Source organism: Hakea prostrata, chromosome 2 (assembly GCF_041222555.1).
Source record: "Hakea prostrata isolate BN-2017 chromosome 2, UWA_Hpros_2, whole genome shotgun sequence".
NCBI lineage: Eukaryota > Viridiplantae > Streptophyta > Magnoliopsida > Proteales > Proteaceae > Hakea > Hakea prostrata.
In genome coordinates this window covers 71,012,270-71,034,171 of record NC_142601.1, presented here as the reverse complement: position 1 = coordinate 71,034,171, position 21,902 = coordinate 71,012,270, and the positions used below count along the sequence as shown (strand labels likewise).

The following is a 21,902-nucleotide window of genomic DNA, read 5'->3' as shown; positions in this document are numbered from 1 at the left end:
GAGGAAAACCTACCTCCATTACCGAGAGTCTCTCCAAGCAGCCATCACCCTTTTTTTTCTTTGAAAAAGAAAAAAGAAGAGAAGAAGAACCATCACCGCTGCAATTATACCATCACTGCTGCATCTCTTATCGAGCCAGAAGCCACCATCGTAATTCCCTGAATTTTTTTCAAAAAAACCCTGAATTTTTTTCAAAAAAACCCATTGTTTTTTTCTGGCAGTTCTGTTCGGTTCTTCAGTTCCACTGCACCCATCGCAACCGATCTCCTTTTTTCTCTGTTCTTCAGTTCCCACTGCACTATAGTGGGTTCGATTAGGGAAGACCAAGAAGACAAGGAAAGAAGAAGAGAAGAAAGAGAAGAAACACCATCGCTGCTGCTTATCGCTACTTGCTGCATCTACCGCCTCAATTCGAGAAGAACAATAACAGAAAAAAGTAGAAGAAAAACTGCTGCGCCACCATCGCCATCCCTTTATTTTCGTTCTCATCATCTCTCCGGATCTTGGGACTTCAGGAAGAAGAAGAGAAAATGAATCAGACATCCTATGACGATGGCTGAACCAGGTACACAATAAATCTTGGTCGAACCATATTTTGGTTCTCTCCAAATTTAGACCAACTCATATTTAAACCATATTTTGGTTCTCTCCAAATTTAGACCAAACCAGACCATTGCATATTTGGCCAAACCATATTATTATTTTCTTTCTTTTAATCTACTATTCTGTTAGAGAGAAAAAAAGAAGAAGAAAAAAAAAAAGGGTATTTATAAACTTTTTTAGGTGATTTGGCTACTTCATTCTGCGACATTTTAGTTTTTTTCAAAAGGTGAAGACGAAGAAGTGCCAGACAATTTTTTCAACATGGCAACTATCGAGGGTACTACTGCTCCCACCGGCCCTGAACATTACCCCACTTTTCATCCACTTTCGGTAAGATTTGATGGGACAAATTATTTGATTTGGTCCCGATCTGCTTACTTAACTATTGCTGGAAGAGGACTTGTTGGATACATTACGGGCACCACTATCAAACCTACTACCACAGGCGTTTCACTGGATAAATGGATCTCGAATGACTCTCTTATTATGTCATTTCTCTTGAATTCCATGATTCCAAATATGCCCGTGGATATCTATTACTTGATACTGCTGCCCAAATCTGGAAGGCTACTACTGAAACATATGGACAGTTGGGGAATGATGCACATATTTATGAGCTACGAAAGAAGCTTCATGAGACTACCCAAAAGGAACTGACTGTGGCCCACTATTATGCTGAGTTGCGATCTCTTTGGCAAGAGTTGGATCATTATGGGGATTATCACCCCACTAATCCAGATGATGTGGCGACTTATAAGAAGCACATTGATAAGATTCGAGTATATGACTTTTTAACGGGTTTGAATTTGGAGTACAATCAGATCAGAGTGCAAGTCTTAAGTCGTTCTCCCTTTCCTACACTAGAACAGTCTTATGCTCTTGTTCAATGTGAAGGAAAGTCGTCGATTAGCCATGCTTCATACTCCTATTATGGAGAAATCAGCTTTACAGTCTGTTCGCAATAAATCTGATCCGACTAAGGAGATTGTCAAGTGTGAGCACTGTCACAAACCATATCATACCAAGGAAAATTGTTGGAAACTACATGGGAAGCCTATTGATTTTGAGAAAAAACGAGCACAAAGAAAGGGAAAACCAAAGGCTAATCTCTCTGAGACAGTTTCCATCACACCCTCTGCAGACGTTGGTTTTTCACAAGAGGAGTTTGCTACTCTGCGACGTATTATGTAGTCTTCTACTGCCGGTACAGCTTTGAACATTGCTTCCTCTACTACCCATACCAACTCCTACCTTGCTACTTCAGGTAAAACTTTTACAGGCTTTCAAGCTTCTTCAGTTTCTACTCTTTGGATCATTGATACAGGAGCCACAGATCATATGACAGGGTTCTCCACATCTTTCTTACAATATTCTCCAACTTCTGGAAAGGATAAAGTTCGAATTGCTGATGGCTCCTATTCTTCCATTGCTGGAAAAGGGACCATTCAACATTCTCCTTCACTTTCTTTGTCTAAAGTTTTACATGTTCCCTCTTTCTCTACTAACTTGCTCTTTATCAGTAGTCTTACACATGACTTGAATTGTAAAGTGACATTTTTCCCATCTTACTGTGTCTTCCAAGATCTGGTCACGGGGAAGGAGATTGGACGTGGTAAACTAGACAATGGACTTTATTTGCTCGAGCCGATTGGAGAATCTACGTCTGCTTTGACTACATCTTCTAATCCGGTCCATTCGGTAATATCAGACCTTCATCAGTGGCACCGTAGGCTAGGTCATCCCCCTCTAGGAACTCTTAAGAAAATGTTTCCTGATTTGGTTTCTTCTTGTAATGAGGATAATTTTTTTTTTTGAAGCCTGCAATTTTACGAAGCAAACTCGTTATACTTATTTACCTTCTCTTCATAATAGAAAACTTATTCCTTTTATGCTAATTCATACTGATGTGTGGGGTCCCTGCCAACGTGTGTCTATTACTGGCCATAGGTACTTTGTTACTTTTATTGATTGTCACTCTCGTTCTACATGGATTTATCTTTTAAAACAAAAAAATGAGGTTTTCCGATGTTTTCGTGATTTTCATAATATGATTAAAACTCAATTCAATGCCATTGTGAAGATCCTTCGCAGTGACAATGGCACAGAGTATATTGATGGTGAATTTCAAAGATATCTCTCTGACTTTGGCATAATACATCAAACCAGTTGCGTTGATACGGCTGCCCAAAATGGGGTTGCCGAAAGGAAGAATCGGCATCTCTTAGAGATAGCCCGTTCCATTATGATTGCTATGAATGTACCTGACCAATACTGGAGTGATGCTATACTCACTGCTTCTTACCTTATGAATAGGATGGCCAGTAGAATACTTGGTTTTAAATGTCCTAATGAGATTCTTCAGGGAGCCTCTTCTTTTATTATTCCCCCAAAGGTTTTTGGATGCATGTGTTATGCCAGAATCACAGCCCACTAGAGTAAGTTGGCTCCCCGCGGCCTACGCTGCATATTTTTGAGGTATTCTACTACTCAGAAAAGGTACAAATGTTATCATCATCCCTCCAGGAAAACCATTGTATCCCTGGATGTACTTTTTCATGAGTTTTGCCCTTACTATACACCTCTCCAGGGGGAGAGTCCTAGAGGAGAGGTGTTCTTTCCGACTCTAGATCTTCCCATCACACACCAACACAACTTAAGATTCCCAGAAGAGTTTCCTGACCAGGGGGAGACTTCGGCCAGTATACCTGAGGACTCTAATCCTCCCCCTTCGATTTCTAAACCATGTGAAGAACCTAGCCAGGGGGAGACCACTCCTGTGAGACACACTGTTGGGGTCTTTCAAAACTAGATTGACCAGAATAAGGAGGTGTAGACTTATCAGAGGAAGAAATACAACCGGCTAAAGCAGGTGGAGAAAGGTGATACGTTACCACTTCAGTCTCCTGCTCCAAAATCAGATTCTACTGAGGTATCTTCTTCTAATCTTCCTATTGCTGTTAGAAAAGGGGTCAGATCTTGTACTTAACATCCCATAGCTAAATCTATTTCTTATAACTCTTTGTCTGACTCCTACTGTGCTTTTATATCCTCTCTGTCATCTGTATATGTTCCTAAAAGTTGCCAGGAAGCCTATGCTGATAAGAGATGGAAGGAAGCTATGGTAGAGGAAATGCAGACAATAAAGAAAAATGACACTTGGGAGCTGATTACACTTCCTCCAAGAAAAAAACCAGTGGGCTGCAAATGAGTATTTGTGGTTAAACAAAATATGGAAGGATCAGTCAACAAGTTGAAAGCTAGACTAGTTGCAAAGGGGTTTACCCAGACCTATGGGATTGATTATCAGGACACCTTTGCCCCTGTTGCGAAACTAAATACTGTCAGAGTTCTATTGTCTGTAGCTGTGAACAAACACTAGAACTTGCACCAACTAGACGTAAAGAATGCCTTCTTACATGGGGAGTTAGCAGAAGAGGTCTATATGGAAATCCCACATGGTTTTGCCGATGACAATACTGCAGGGAAAGTCTGTCGGATGAAGAGGTCAATATATGGATTAAAACAGTCTCCTAGATGCTGGTTTGGATGCCTTCTGAAGGCAATGACTTCTATTGGGTACAAGCAAAGCAATGATGATCATACACTATTTGTCAAGAAGACAGGTACTAACATCACACTTCTCATTGTTTATGTAGACGATATTGTCATAACAGGAAATGATGGTGAAGAAATTCAAAAGTTGAAAGACTTTCTTGGCAGAGAATTTGAAATTAAAGATCTAGGGAAGTTACAGTATTTCTTAGGGATTGAGGTGGCTCGATCAAATAAAGGTATATTCCTATCCCAAAGAAAGTATGTCCTAGATCTATTATCAGAAGTGGGAATGTTGGGGTGTAAAGCACTTGATACCCCTATTGAAGCTGGAGCTAAACTTAAAGAAAAAGAGGGAGAACCAGTGGACAAAGGAAGATACCAAAGGCTGGTAGGGAAGCTTATTTACTTGTCCCACACCAGGCCAGACATCGCTTATGCTGTAGGGATAGTGAGCCAATTCATGCATGATCCATATTTAGCTCATATGAAGGCTGTCACCAGAATACTACAGTATTTGAAGGGAACTCCCGGAAAAGGAATATTTCTATCACCCACCGATAATCTAAAAGTAAAAGCATACGCTGATGCAGACTGGGCTGGATCTCCAGACAGGAAGTCAATTTCAGGTTACTGTACATTTGTTGGAGGTAATCTAGTTACTTGGAGAAGTAAGAAATAGAATGTGGTAGCTTTATCTAGTACCGAAGCTGAATATAGAGCTATGGTTCGTGGAGTTTGTGAGCTGCTATGGTTGAAAGGCTTGCTGCAAGATATTGGAGTCCAAGTTCCAAACCCTATAATGTTATATTGTGACAACAAGTCTGCTATTAGTATTGTTAATAATCCAGTGCAATATGATCGAACTAAGCACATTGAAATTGATATGTTTTTTGTCAAATGGAAAGTTGGAGCAAGGGCTTATTTGCATGCCGTTTGTAAGATCTGGAGACCAAGTAGCAGATGTTTTCACTAAGGGTTTGAAAGAAAGAGATTTCCTTCCTATTGTAGGCAAGTTGGGTATGACTAATATCTATGCCTCCTTGAGGGGGAGTGTTGGATTCTATTAGGAGTCTAATAAGAGTTTGCATAGGAGTTAAATTAGAGTTTGCATTCATGTAAAATTCTATTCCATGTAATAGTCTACTTTTCACTTAATTATAAATAGAGTGCTTGAGATCATGGATCAATAAGCCATTCTACCAATTTCATATTTCTCAACAGACTCTCTTTAACAGAATATATCATTTCCTGCTACGGAGCCTGCGAGGGGGTTGTGGATACTGCTGTCCGAACATCAGATGCTGGATACCTCACGCGCAGGCTTGTAGAAGTAGTTCAACACATTGTTGTCCGTAGAACAGATTGTGGCACCATCTAAAGTATTTGTGTGACTTCTATAAATAAAATGATGGTGGAAAAGATTTTTATCCAAACATTAATAGGCCGTGTATTGCCAGACGATATATAAATGGGACAACGATGTGTTGCCACCCGAAATCAAGATATCGGGATTGGACTCATCAATCGATTCATTAGCTTTTGAGCACAACCAATATATATTCATTATGGATCAGTGGCCGTAAGAAACCCTATTCTGGTCCTAGTATTGGTTTCAGCCTTGACCTACTGTTCTAGGACTTTGTAGGGTTGGTTACAGCACTTTTGAGAGCAAAACCACCATAAGAAAGTATCAGTCCTTGTGCTTCAGCTCCGATAACATAAATGTGAGAACCCAAAGAACAAGGAGAAGATGGCTAAGGCTAAAGGAGGATTTAGATAAACTGGGAGAGCCCAAAATACTCTATCTAAATAGGAAACCAACTAGAACTGACTTAAGACTCCAAAAAGCCAACAAACAAAAAAGGAAATAACCAAAGCAAATTCCAAGACTTCTATTTTCCTCATGATTTTGACTTTTATGACCACTATGCCCTTTATTCTAACAAACTAACACAAATCCATTAGCGCTTTTTTGCCTGAGTGACACGTTGACAACACAAATGATGCGCAAAGCCTGAGCCTTTTGGCTACATATATACACTTCAAACAATTACACATATCAATAGGTAAATATGATCAAAGAAAGCTATATAGCAATTGTTAGCAATACACAGCAACTGGGTAAACTGAGTTTCTTCTGTATTAACAGACATGTAATGGAATAGCAGTTCATAAATTTATTAACTAGCCATCTTCAATAGGCAACTGAAATTGCATCACCCTAAAGAGCAAAACTTCCTTACCTTGCAATATTTGCTTACAAAGTGGTCCGGTTGTTACATAAGCATTAGTGGCATAAGCTGTATGCTGATATTCTTCTTCCTAAATGAAAAACAGATAATATTGTTTTATTTATTATATTATTATCAAATAATAACAGATTTGAAGAATAGAATTCCAAAAGATATGTCAGACATATGAGAAATAAATAAAAGAGTCATTTGCGGTCCTTAAGTTTTCTTGTCTCACTTTAGAACTCTGTCAGCTTATCTGCTCTCAGTGGAACTAACCTGTAGTTTTATTTCAACAGGGAATCTAAGAAGCCATGCAGTCTGGCTCATGGGTACTTACAACATGAAGTGGCAAACAAGATATCAGACAAAACTCCACCAACCAAAAAGCCTATTACACTAACAATGGAAATCTGGTATATTGTGATGGCTACAAGCAGTAAAGAACTTTTAAGCCTTGCACTCTCCTAGGGCCCTGAAGTTTTCCACTAAGGATATCTATGTAGAGCTAAGATCAAAGATGACTTGGCCCCAAATAACCAACACCCCGAGAAATAGAATTAAGGACAGAAATTAGTAACTCAAGATCACTCACAGTAATGAAGGTGGACTGGTCGGATTCATGGTGGGAGAACTCGCGAGATATCTCGTTTTTTCACATGGCGAGACAAGATGGAGGTCGAGAGCAAAGATTAGGGATATCTCGTTCGAGATCTCGCCCTGGATCTCGCTAGAACTCTCAATTTTTTTATTTTTTTTGTGGATTTCGGCTGAATTTTCACTTGCAACTACTCTTAGCACATCTACAAGTTTGAAGGAAGATCAATCATTCTCTACTTGTCTTATAACTTATAATTTAATGACTTATATAGAACTTCTAACGGTTGTATAATTTTATTATTCTATTCTTGAAAATTGAAATTGTTATACTCATATGGATGGAATTTTGATAACATTAAGGTTGCTTGATGCATTTGATACACTTGCTTTTCATTTTTATACCTTAAAGATTCTATATTACATGTTGTACAGCCTTGCAATCCCTAATCCTACAACATTTCGGTTTCACACTATAGGTAGACATATAATCATACATAGGGTTGTTTTTTGACAAATCCAAGGCCACCAATGTGTTCAAAAGGCCTTGAATAGGCTAAATACCAAGTTTCAACACAAATGGGACCATAAAATCCACCGAGTTGGGCCACCGAGTTGATGCCAATATTTGTATATCTCAACCGAGATCTCGGTTTTTCAAAGAGGCAAGATCTCGCTCGAGAGCAAGATCTTATACCATGGTCAGATTGTAGGCTTCAGCAGGTAGATAACTACCAAAATAGCAGCGGCTGATGCTTGTCTTGAACCAACTTGAGCATGCACAACAGACAAATAGAAGAAATAGGAAAAATAGAAAGTAGAGGCATAAAGGTGGCTCAGATCTCTCAGCTAGGTTCCTCAACCCTTGGTATTTAGCTCTCAACAGCAAGGTCCTCACTCTTCTTATCAAACAAGGACAAGACAAGAGAATAATGCAAAGCAAAGGTTCATAGATTAATTTTATAAATCTGTGTCTGACTGAGAACAACCTATTACATATTTATAGAGGGCTAATACTAGCTCCACACGTTACAAAGACTATAAAAACTACTAGATTTTTTTTTTGAACTAACTAATATTCTCAGCAACAAAAATTTAAAATTAAAAATCAGAATCCACGAACTATTAATCAGCGATATGCATGAATACCATGGAACTAACTTCGGCCGAAATAGTCGGAATTTCGGTCGAAATGCCTGCGTTTTTTGAAATTGAAACGAAATACAAGGACAAGCACGAAAAGTGTGCTGTATCGTATCGTATCGTATCGACCGATATACGATATTTCAGCCTGATACCATATCAAGCAGAAACGACACATTGCTAGTCTATAAAGTGTCCATTTCCGAGCTCTTTTTCGACATTTTGGTGATTTTACCTGTTCTGAGCACTATCGCCAGGCACTTTCAACCCCTTTTTGAAATTTGTTTTGATTTCTCTTGTTTTCATCCCTCTTTTCACCTAATTTCTACAACTCCATTTCATTCAAACACTAGATTTGCTCCTCCATTTGTGGATTTTCTCAAATCTTGCAAGGTGAGTAACCAACTTCCTCATTTTATTTTTTTATTTTGTTTGTGCCTTAAATCATCTTAGATTGCTTCCAAATTTAACCATGTTTACTTTTAGAGTGTTGATCTATGAATTTGTAGTGTCAAAATTAATTTTTTCTTCTTCCTACTATTTTTTTATTTTTCTGTTATTAAAAATTATTTGGTAAATTATGTATATTGCTAAAAAGTATATTTATAGTAGATGTATGAGCTATAAATTAATGTATGTGAGAGTTGAGACACCATATTGCTGTGCTGGTGTTGAATTAATTTTTTTTTTTCTGTTAATTATGTAATTTTACTGTATTTAATATATATTTAAATAATTTTAAAAAATGAAATATTAAAAAAACTAATTAATTTCTGTTTTAAATTTAAAAATAGGAGAGTATTAGTGGAAGCATGCATGCAATTTTTTGAGCATGTTGTGGAGATTTTAAAATATTTATATATTAAAAAAATAGGAGGTTATTATAAGAAGCATGGATGTCATTTTTGGAGCATATTGTGGAGCTTTTCAAGATACTTAGTGTATATTTCTTGTATCATGCACTCTCATTCAAAGATGTCAAACATAGCTTGGCAACACGGGAGGCTACTGACAACTGATAGGAGGAAGAGCGAGTGTAATTACTGCAAGAAACAAATATGAGGAGGTGGGCCACTAGACTGAGGGTGCATCTAGCTGGTGGAAACAAGGATGTAGTAGGATGCCAAAATGTGCCCATAGAGGTCAAGAAGACACTACCCTCATATATTAGTGGGGGAAAGCAAAAGAGGAAAGAGAAGAGAACACAGAGTGTGAAGGAAAAAGTGGGGATGGCTTTCTCCAAATGGGCTTATTACTATAGTATTCCAGCACATAAAGCCCAGGGGCCCTACTATAGAGATATGATTGAGGAGATAGGCAAGGCTGGGAGTGGTGTACAGGGCCCTACTACTTATAAGATATATAATGTCTATTTGCCTAAGCATAAAGAGGACTTAAATGAGTATATTAAGGGATTAAAGCCCATGTGGGCTCATTATTGAGTGACTGTGATGACTGATGGTTGGACTTGTCCCACTAGACAGCCCATCATCAATTTCATGTTGAATTGTGATGGGAGGACAGTGTTCCTCAAGTCAGTAGATGCATCCGGTGATAAGAAAGATGCAAAATATATTTATAAATTATTAAAGCAAGTGGTGAAGGAGGTTGGAGTGGAAAATGTGGTCCAAATTATGATTGATAATGGCTCTAACTACAATAAAGTTGGGTTGAAGATGCAGGAGAACTCCAGGTATCTAAACATATAGAATTATTTTCATTTTTAAATACATATATTTACATTACATGTACACTTTATAACTTCGTATTGATGCCTTGATGGATGGACAGATATAAGCTCTTTTGGACTCCATGTGCTGCTCATTACATTACTTAATGCTGAAGGATATAAGAAAGGTCAAGCTTGTGAAAAAGACCGTAGAGCAAGTCCGACAAGTTAGCACCTTCATCTATAACCACACAAATTCATTAAAGATGATGAGGGAAAAGTGTCAGGGTGAGTTAGTGAGGCCAGGCATAACCAGATTTGTTACTAATTACGACAAAGCTTTGAGAATAGGAAGACTGGCCTTAGGAGCATGTTTGCATTAGAGCAGTGGTTTACCTGGGAGGGTTCTTCATCCATAGGAGGAAGCACAATTGACCATACTCGATGAGGCTTTATGGCACAATGTGAGGATAGTGGTGAAGATGCTTAAGCCTGTTGTGTATGTGTTGATGATGGTAGATCAGCAGAGAAAACCTACTCTACCACACATATTTTCTGCAGTAGAGAGGATGAAGCAGCAAGTTGCTTAGGTCCACCCACACGGCAACAAGAGAGTCCTCGAAATCATCCAACTTAGATGGCAGTCTATGTAGCATCCACTGCATAAGGCTAGCGAGTTGTTAAGTCTAGTATTCAATTTAATTTTCATTATGTTATCACACTATTAAGCATTAACTATTCCCTTTTATAACATACTTTTTCTTACACAGCATACTATTTAAATCCCAAGTACCATTCACAAGGTCAATCTTGGGATGAGGCAGGATTTGATGGATGCCGTCCAAACTGTAGTGGAGAAAGTGGAAATGGATCCATCTAAACAAGCAACCATCCTTATGGAGGTGAGATAGTGATTTGAATCATTTGATATTCACAATTCATAGTTTTATACTAAGTCATTAACCTAGTAACTAGTTATTGTTTCTTCTCTTTATATATTAGATAAAGGCATTTAGGGATGCCACTAGGAGCTTCGATTGTTCCGTGGCCGTATCGGGACGGGAATCCACCCCTGGGGGTAAATTCATTCATATAATTCATTTATATTTAATTATTATATTCCATATTTAATTTAGTTATTTAAGTATTAAATGACTTGGAGTCTATGTTTGTTGCAGTTGAGTGGTGGTTGCAATTTGCACGTGACTCACCCCACTTGAGTGTGATTACAAGCAAAGTGCTCTCCCAAACATGTTCTGCCACTGGTTGTGACGCGAAACTGGAGCACCTTCAACCTTATTCACTAGAGGAGGCGCAACCGATTGGGTGTAAAGCGTCTAGAGGACCTTGTCCACATACACTATAATATGAGACTGAGAGAGGATCATATTAGACAGGGAATGGACAGAGAGAGTAACAATATCGAGTTGCCCGACATATTTGAGATGGATGATGATGATAACCTAGTAGTTGACTGGATCAGGGACAATGGAGAGCCATTACTGGATAAGTAGGGAGGTCGTCCCAGAAGACAAATTGCAGAGGAGATGGGGGTTGATGCGGAGGACTTAATGGCCCAGGAGGGGAGTGCACATGCAGCGCCCGCCCGTCCCTTCATGCAACACCCTAGTGCATCCACCCAGAGTGAGGATTTGATTGTCTGGTCTAACACTGAGGATGAGGTGATTCAGGCCTCTGGCGATGATGATGATGGTGGTGATGATGACAATGATGGTGATGATGATTGAGGGATGAGAAGGGTGTTGGACCTCGTGATCAGGATTCAACTGATCCTAAGGATAGACCACCACCACCACCATTATCACCAGCAATACATGAGTCAAGGGGGGAGGACGACCACCGAGATTCCCAGGCGAGAGTAATTTCACCCACGAGACACAGGATTCAGACCATACTGGAGCTACATCTCGAGGCCAAAATGTTTCCTCTACATATTCGAGGAAGGGGAAGGGGAAGGGGAGACAGCAAGGCTGTAGCACAGAGAACATGCCATCATATGGGTCTTACTGTCCGGTTGATGCCGAGAGCTTGGTGGGATTTATGAGATCGATGAGCATTGATGATTCTAGAAACTCCTCCACCTCCAGAGGATCCGGATGGCATAAGCCTGCAGAATCCTCATATGATACTGTTGTGGAGAGTATTGGTTCTAGTGGGTCGACTTATGGAGCTTATGGTTATGGACCATATGGTGTCCCTCCTGGCTATCAGATTCAAGGTCAGGCCAATCAGCCACTAGTGGAGCCTTATGGTTATGGAGCAGCCTATGGAGCTTATGGTGTCCCTCCCACTGTCACCTATCGGAGTCAGCCATTGGGACCTTATTGTCAGTATGGACCTTATCCTTCTTTTGACAGTCAGGGTGCTCCTTCATTTGTTAAGCAGATCTTCCACTCTATTCCACAGCCACCAGGCCCACCACCACCCTTTCCATATGCAGTTGAATCAGTTCCTTATATAGAGATTCACAACTTCCCACCGTCAGAAAATCTTATGCATGTGGATGAGGCCACCGTACAAAGCTATAGTTGCTGACTACGTCGACAACTATATGGAGCGAACATCATGGGACTTGTATTGTCATTTGTATAGGGTGTAGACGGAAGAGGGAGACATTGAATAGAATATAATTGTAATCAGTAACATTCTTGCTTCTTCTCATATGTAGCATATACTTGGAAAGTTGGATGTTACATTTTCAATGGTTTTTTTAGTAAACTAGTAGTTCTATAATGTTTATTATGCTTGAAATAGGTAGTATACGAGAATCCAAATCAATTTGAGTCCATATAAGGCCCGGAAATTGAGGTTCCAAGTGTCTAAGAAAAAGTGTCTAGTTTCGGTCGAAATTTCAACCGAAACATGGGAATTTCGGCCTTTTGCAAAGTCGGAATTCCCATATCGACCGAAATTTGTTCCATGAGAAGAAGCTTTAGGGATTGTTCTTTTCCATTGAAATAAGAAAATTCCACTTCATGGCAATGTAGTCTGACTATTGCATTTTACTCGGCTGAAATGGTTATGGCAACACAATTGGTTCCCACATCATCTATTATGGTTGCCAGGGATCATGATCTCAATTTTGAGGCTGGTTTCTGCCAATCAAAAACCGAGATATGGCCAAGATCATGGTTGGCAACAAGGCGAGGCTATGTGACAAAGGGCAATGAAAACCAAGGCAACACCCAACAAGGTGATAAGGCATCACTTAGGCGGCAAAGCGACTCCAGGTCACCTTGACAAAAAGGGGCCAAGGCACCTACATGGACGCTTTAAGACAAGCATGGCCAAGATGGGTCGAAGTTGAAACTAGGAATTTTTGGGTTAAAACCTCAACATGTAATGGGCTGGTCAAAATTGGTCGAAACCATCGAAACTACAGAAACTTGTTGAAACTAGGCAAAACGGTTGAAATTAGGTTGGTGGAAATTGGTCATCACTTGAAATTTATTGGTCGAAACTTCCGGAGTTTTAAAAATATTGGTTGAAACTACCAAAATTTTCGAGATACCACCTGAAACTTCCGAGTTCTAAAAATAACCCCATGTTTCATCTTGGTTTGTCATGAAATAGAAATATCAGCCCATCTGAGATGAAAGACTCAAAACTTGAGCTATTACTGCTGCTACTAGCTGGCTCTAATTCTTGACTTATTACCGAAAATCATAGTTTTTTTTTTTTTTTTCAGTCAACAGGTGCTGAATGGTAGCACAAAAATCCAATTTCCCAATGACTCTGCTCTTATCATTTGTTCCAGTAAGATATTTAACTGATAAAGCTGCATTTTATTTCCTCACTATTAACCACTCTCATTAGGAAACAGTGCAACATTAGGCCCCAAACATTTCACTGAAAATGGGTATCTGTGATAAAACAAAAAAGATTGATGTATTTATTCACCAATACAAAGCCAGACTGGTTGCCAAAGGTTTCAGTTAAACCTTTGGAATTGATTATCAAGTGACTGTTGCACCTGTTATACAGCCCGAGTTTTGCTCTTGTGCCGTCAACCTTGGATGAACTTTTGCAATAATTAGGTATGAAAAAAGCATTTCAACAACAATTTGGTGATGAATATCCTAATATAGGTATTCAAAGAAAAATATATGTTAGTTCCATAAAATTTGACGAAGTACTAAACAATTGTACTAAGACATAAGGAGAATATGATCCGATTAGTCCTTAAAAGTGTACTAAGATATAAGGGGAATGTGATGCGATTATGTCCTCAAAAGTAATGTAGTTAATTTAGATGAATCTAGGACAATATTTATAATAATTCACTTCATTACTTCGTTAAAACTTTAAATTGCTTACTGTTTATGCTCTTTAAGTACTTAACCAATGTATAAATGAGTAGTTAAAAATGAGAAATCAACAGTATACTTCCAATCAAGGATGAATACAAAAGACCTATTCAGGTAACCTTTTTTTGCTATATGATCATTTAAATGTGTTAATATAGCCAAAAATAGGGTTTCCATGAATGTAAATTTATACTTCAAGAATGTCTAGCGGTGTGAAAATACATTCAAATATGATTGTATGAGCAAACAAGAGTGCAAATCCAAACAACTAAAAACCAAACTAAACATGGATGGTGCTTAGAGGCCCTATATAGGCTGCCCAAGAAGAAGCAGACCCAAAAACAAAGCCTAAAATCCACCAAACATACCATTGTGGCAGACCTTGTACCAAACAAGGGTTGGGTTAATGAGACGAAACAAGATCTTGAACTATGACTAATACCCCACATTCAATAAAGTACTTCCATTATTTCTGATTTGAGATTCTAGAATCTCCATGCAATAAAGGACTGCTAAGGAATGTCATCCGCCTAACTACACTGCTTCCACCAATCCATCTTTGGTATTCTGTGAACTATGGACTCCTATGCTGATTTGGTAGTAAAAACACCTGTAGAATTCCCTTTCCGAGATCCAAGTCACCTTCAATTTGCCTAAATCTACCCACATTAGGTGGATCCCTCAACACCTCTAAGAGATTAACAGACCAATCTATACAATCCCTCCACACTCCATTCCTTGGAACTTGTCCACTAGCTCTAGCCTTTGGTTCCACGCATTGTATCTCATCATGTTGCCATGCCTTATCATGAGTACATCCCATTCCGATGTTAGTTGTCTAGTCACATGCCAGTTCCCTCCACATCACTGAATTAGAATTTCTGCCTTACCCACATATTTTAGCACCTCCCAGCTCCCTTCACATTGCTGAATTGGAGTTTCTGCCTTACCTGTATATTTTAGCACCTCCCATACTAAATACTTGAATCCTTATTATGTTTCCATTTGAATTCTAGTATTTAAAATTCTGTCATCCACTTGTAAAGTTCAATTTAATTCTACCTTCTCCGTCCCCGATAAACTTTGGACTATTACGGTTTCACCATCACCTTAGAGCACACTTTTTTATTTCCACCATGTTAGCCGAAAATGAAATTCACCAACAGCTCTATTCTTATAAGATCAACATTTATGTGAAGTTCATTAAGACTAAAATTAATGCAAAATTTGATACTCTCAAGCCACTGCCAATGACATTAAAAGTAAATAAATCTGCCCAAACTTCCTATCTTAGTACTGCTTTTCGGCGAAATGAGGTGAAATGTTGCCATTTCACCAAAGGGTGAAACAAAAACGCTGTTGAAAACGAAGAGTTTGATATGCCACCAAACTTTCAGCGAAATGGGGTCGAAAGCAGAAATTTCGCCCAACAGTTGAAATTTCAACCGTTGGGCGACATCTCATGATACATTCATTTTCCTGGCAATTTATTGCCGAGATTTCAGCTCTAAAAGCCATGCCAGAATTGGAATTTCAGCACATTGTGCCAAATTTTGATTCTCTATTACAGAGCTTCTCTCTCTTCCTCTAGCTTGATTCTTGCACTTTTAGAGTCGATCTTTGACATCTGGGGATAGTTCTTGCATGAGTCTCGCCAAAAAATGCATACGTTGCGTCGATCAAGCAGCATTTTGCTTGAATCTTGGAGATTTTCATCTGAGAGGTAACCACACTTCTCCAAACTAGATTTTTACAAAGTACATGATAGAATGTTGTCAGATGGATTAATATATGTTGAACATTATGGGCCGATCTATGAACTCACAGTGGTCAAATTATTTTTCACAAATTAATTTGTTTATTTATTTTTGGGCTTGAAAAAATCTATTTTTCTACACTAATAATGCAACAAACATAAATGATATATGCCTTGCATGGGTATGGATTTAATATATATTGAACTCCATGGATCGATCTATGGTCTCACAGAGTTGAAATATTTTCCACCCAATAAATAATTATTTTATTTCTCAAAAATTATTAAAATATTTAAAATAAATAATTATTTTATTTTTCAAAAATTATTAAAATATTTATAAATAATTGTGGAAAAAATAGGGAAAAAGGTTTTGAAAACTATAGAAAAATATGGAATGGCTCTCAATGTGTTTTTAAGGTGTTGTCCACATAGTTTCATCGCCAGTTTTGGTATACACATCCTATTTTCTTGCCCAAAAAATTTTAAGAAATCATTTATATTTAAAAAAATAAAAAATACATGGGCAAAGGAAAAATCACCAGCTAGGTACATGATCGTTTCTTTGTCTGGAGAAAATTATTTGGTCTTGTCTAGTGACTTATGCAATCGTTTTGTATGCAACAGTGAATGTTTTCGAGTGGGAGTCAGAGGCGAGGTGGACATAGGGGGCAAGTGGTTCACAAGCACAACAGAGGTAGGGGTAGGGTGGACGACAGGGACAGGTACAGAGAGCAGTAGGAGGGAGGGTTGACCTTGCATGGCAATATTGTGTGGTAGTGAACAGAAACAAAAACAAGACACAATAGAATTCTTGAGGTAAACAATTTAATGGAGGTGGCGTCAGCAGGTTTAAGGCAAACATCATCAGGAGTTCAAAGGATGTGATCACATGCACGGAGGCTAATCCAGAGGCAGTAAAGGTAATGAGGGCATTAAGAAAGGGGAAGGGCAGAAGAAAGCTGAAAAGAAGAAAGTGGACAGAGTACTCGATGAGGCGTGGGGGGTCCTTGGCATGTAGAGTTGATTCCAATAACGAGGAGGATGTTAACCCCCTTGTTGATGCAAGCAAAGAGGATGAGAGGGAGATGAGGCGTCCGATGGCAGAGAGCAGGGCATCACACCCCGAAGAGTAGGAGAGGGCAAGAGCTAGAGCTACAAGAGCTGGTCCCTCAAGGGCTATAGGGAGTTAGAGCATTTGGATTTAGGGCTAAAGCATCTAGCTCAGGGGCAAGGGGTGGTATGTTTGGCATCTTCATTCTTCAGCTGGTCACAAAGTCAAAGGACCGCTCCTTCTCTAGTAGCAGTTGATTATCCACAGCATCAAGACCCATTCCTAGAGCAGGATCCTAATGTTTTTAGGAGCGGGGCAAAGCAGCCTAAGATCATAGGTACATGGAACTATGGAAGAACATGAAGGTGAAGGTTAAAGAAGCAGTGTCGAAGAGGATAATGTTCCACAACATTCCAGCAGCACAGCACAGGGATCGTACTACAAGAACATGATAGACACCTTACACATGCATGTCCTGGATATGTTGGCCCACCCCTAAGGAGGTTATAATCACCTTCCTTAAACAGCAAAAGGAGTTGGCGGCATTTATTTTGGAGATGAGACCCTTCTAGGAGATGTACGGATGCATTATTATGTCTGATGGATGGACCGATAGAAAAAACCCATCATCAACTTCATATTGTATTGTGATATGAGGACTATAGTCTTGAGATATGTGGATGCTACTAGTAGTGTGAAAGGCCACCAATATATCTTTGGACTCAAACAGAGCGTGGTGGAGGAGGTGGGGCGGAAGAATGTTGTGCAAATCATAATCACCGATAATGGCTCCAACTCTAAAAAGATGGGTGAGATGATGATGAGGTCAGTTGAGTATCATATTTTTTACATGCTATGCAGCCCACTGAATTGACCAAATGTTAAAGGATATTGGGAAGATCAAAATTGTCAAGGGCATAATGGAGAAGGCCAGATAGGTGACGGATTTCATATATAATTATATCTATGCTCTCAACGTGAAGAGGTGATCATGTTGTGGTGACTTAGAGCAATCCGATCTCACGAGATTTGCTACAAATTACATCGCCCTCAATAGTATAATGGAGAAGAAGACTGGCATGAGATTGATGTTTGCATCCTAAGAGTAGTTTGATAGAGTGGACCCAAGTTAGATATGTAAATTTTATACAATTATTTAATTTTACAAATTATTCTACTATCTATTAAGTACTAACTTAATGTGTTTGTCATAATTTAGAACTTAAAAACAGCACACTGCACATTGCACATTTCCATTTTGATGTCTGGAAACAGGTGAGGCTAGTTTTGCAGACCATGGAGCCCATTATAAAGGTATTGGGTATGGTGGACTCCTCTTCAAAGAGACCCACTATGCCCCACATGTACGCAGCCATTTAGCTCATAAAGATTGCCATAGAGAAAGCAAACCCAAGAGGCTACCAAGGTTTCCTATCCATTATCAATACACGATGGACCCTACATCTTATGCATCCACTGTATAAGGTTGAAAAGTAAATATCGTGGTTGTTGCCTTGTTGGTAATTGATTCAATCTTAAATCTAATTGTGAGTTTGTGAATTGTGCAGCCTATTATCTCAACTCCAAATATCAAGACAGTGACTGTTTGGGTTAGACACGGACCTGCTTGAGGCCATGATGCATGTGATTGCGAAGTTGGAGCTAGATTCAATGCTCCACTCATTCTGTAATAACGAGGTGAGATAGTAAAGAATTAGGACTTATGACTTGCATTTGATTTTTTTTTACAGAATTTAGGTAACCATCATTACAAATGATTATAAATAAAGAATTTTAGGGACGCATTTGGCTCCTTTAGTTCAGATGTTGCTATGAGGGGATGGGACAACACTAATCCAGGTTAGATGCATTATTATTACATTTTACAGATTAATAGATTATATGTTAAGTATTCTCTTAAAGTTTTTGTCATAATGCAGCTAAATGGTGGGTTTTGTATGGTTCAAGCACAGTGAACCTCTCTGGCAAACAAGGTTCTCTCCTAGACTTGTTCCACCTCTTGGTATGAAAGGAACTGAAATGCATTCAACTTGATCCACTCCAAGAGGAGGAACAGATTGGGGAGCCAACGCCCAAATGATTTAGTCTTCATCCACTACAACCATATGTTGAAGCTGCAACACGCTAGGGACCAGGTGGAGGGCATAGGGAAACAAGACATCATCGACCTCACCGATATCTTTGAGGTGGAGTCAGATGGTGTGGATGCCCCCATTGATTGGGTGACGGACAAGGGTGAGCCGCTGTTGGGCCAACCTGGAGGGAGGCCTAACCCAAAGATTGCTAGAGCTACAAAAGTTGATGTCGATGAATTCATAACTTCTTAGAATGGGCAAGCACTCACAGAGGAGGCAGCTGGTATTGTGGATGAGGATTGGATGATAGCTCCAGGCACGTAGGATGATGAGTTTGTGCCTTCAATGCTTGTTCTGAAGGATCTAGATCACACCTTTGCTTCCAGTTAAACCCATCATAATGATGATGGTGATGGCAAGGATAACAATGAGACGGATGGGGATGATGATGGTGTTGATGACGACAATAGTTGTGGTGATGGAGGACTTCGAGAGCATATAATGGTTCCATTACTAGAGACACGGCTGCCCCCTAGAGATACACTAGGAAGAGTCACTTCCCGCACACCACACATGATGAGGATCATAGTGGACATGCACAACATGGTCCTCCTACGACCTAACACCCAGAAGGGGAAGGGGAAGCAGCACCAACATGGTTATAGGTCCTAGAGGATTATGGTACGAGTATCTCTCCCGGTGGCTGTTAAGAGTGATTATGGGTCGGGCTTGAGGGCAAAGTCAATTGCGGAGTCCATCTTTAGATGGGGTCTACCAGCACTATACGCCACCAGAGCACATCAGGCAATAGCATAGCTTAGACTATTCTTATTTCATATTCTACATTTGTATAGTCATACAACTATACTTGACTACTATAATTGTATAAAGTATTTTAGTTGTCTTTTTTCTTGCAATTTTATGAAGATTGTGTTCTCTTGCATCATTTGCATATTTACATTGGTTTTAAATTCATGTTCTAGACTTCCCAGCTTTTTATTTATTTATTTTGGATTTTTCAGGGGGGGGGTGTGGAGTGGAAGGATGGTTGCTGGTTTATGGAACAGCTATAAATGATGAGTTAAGGAAGAAGAAGGTTGATGGGGGGAAGGGGAGGATATATGGCTCTGATACCAGATAATGCAGATCTGAGAACAGGCTGCCATTATGAGCTTTCACAGGAGACCTAAGACAGGAAGCAAGGGGAAGGGAAATCACACAAGGGGGTGAGGGAGAAGAAAGTGCACATGCAGACACCAGCCAAGTAGGTTCCCATGTACATAGATTCATATTTTCCCGTCTGCCTTTAACAATTGGGATCACATCATATGTAGAAAACTAAAGAGAATCCAAAATTAAGACTACCTCTCTAACTAAAGAAATAAGAAACTAATTCACAGTAGGAAATTAGAAGAAATTAGAAACTGTGTCCTACAAATCTAACTTTCTAAAATAAAATAAAATAAAAGACATTATTTATCTAAATAATAGATTTCCTAAAATCCTACTATGCCCATGACTCAAACTAGGATCCGGTTCATCTTCATCAGGAAATGTGGTTGGGTTTGAGTCATCCAAGGCTGTGTTTTTGCATCACTGTGTGGCTGGCGTGTGTGTATGCTCTCTTCTTCCCCCACTCCTTTATGCATTCTTCTCTCTTTCCTCCTGTGCAACACTGAAGTTTCTGTTATTTTCCCTTACCTACAAGCCCACCATTAGTACCCACTATGACAGTGCATAAAAAAAGTGTACCTAAGGCAAGATGCTACTGCAAGTCTGCGGATAATGTAGGGTCATAATGTACACAGCCTTACGCCTGCTTTCACAGAAAGATTGTTTCCTTTTTCAGTCAAAAAGAAAGATTGTTTCAAGACTTGAATATATCACCACTAACCAGTGGTCACAAAGGAAAAACCTTACCAAACCTTACCATTGCACCAAGGCCCACCCTCCCCACTTTGACAATTAATACATTAATAAATTCCATCTCTTGCTTCAACACATATTTGTCAATGTTGGTTGTTCATACTTCATAGAATGTTGCGATTTATTTAAAATTTTAAACAATGCAACAACGGAGATGATAGAACCTTTGCAATTTGACAAAATTAGTGAAGAATAAAATTGTCTTACCAACACACGATCTAATACAAGCTGAACAGTGAGCTGCTCTATTTCCTCTTTCTTTAAATCAGAACCTGGAAAGTCAGACCATCCAAAACAAATGGTTATATGTGAATCCACCAATTATCACTATTAATAATCAACGTATACATACATATATATCATACTATCATACCATTATATAAAAAGCAAGAACTCAAGAGAGACAGTTACATTTCTAATTCCTTGAATAGCCCTGAATCATTCAATTTGTACACATTAATAGGTAACAAGTAATGCTCAAAACTGTAATTTTGTTTCATAAAAAATAATAATTAATATTAATTACAATTCTTTTCTTTTTTAAAAATTCATAATTAACTGATAACCACTAACTTTCTTCTCACTTAATCTTAGTTTCAAATTTTAATATATACTAATCAAGCTCCATCAATTTGAAGTCCAAATTTTAAGATAATTTTTTCTTGGCAAAACCAAATTTAAGATAATGCATATCCACAAAGTCCTCTATCTAATAGTTCTACGCTAAAAGTTGAACATATGGTAATTAATTTTGGTGATCCCTAATTTCATCTTGGTATGCTTTTTCTATTTCTTCCTATTATGTTTAATCAATTAGTTATTTCTTTGCTCAACCTCAATTGTAGGAGATAAGGTAATGCAGTTGCATATTAGTATAGAAAGTAACCATAAAGCATCACATTTTCCTTAATTTGATATTCAAATTTGAATATATGTTGATTTTG

The 21,902-nt window shown here is 38.8% G+C and overlaps 1 protein-coding gene across 1 annotated transcript in view; it reads right to left on the bottom strand.

Annotated features, from left to right (window-relative positions):
• Nucleotides 1–21,902, bottom strand: part of RECQL2 (RECQ helicase L2) — a 116,052-nt gene that overhangs the window by 27,024 nt on the left and 67,126 nt on the right. The window contains exons 17-18 of the mRNA XM_089146496.1: nt 21,166–21,230; nt 6,402–6,480 (exon numbers count right to left, since the gene is read on the bottom strand). Of these exons, the coding sequence (XP_089002622.1) occupies nt 6,402–6,480; nt 21,166–21,230 (144 nt within the window). The remainder of the gene's footprint in view (nt 1–6,401; nt 6,481–21,165; nt 21,231–21,902) is intronic.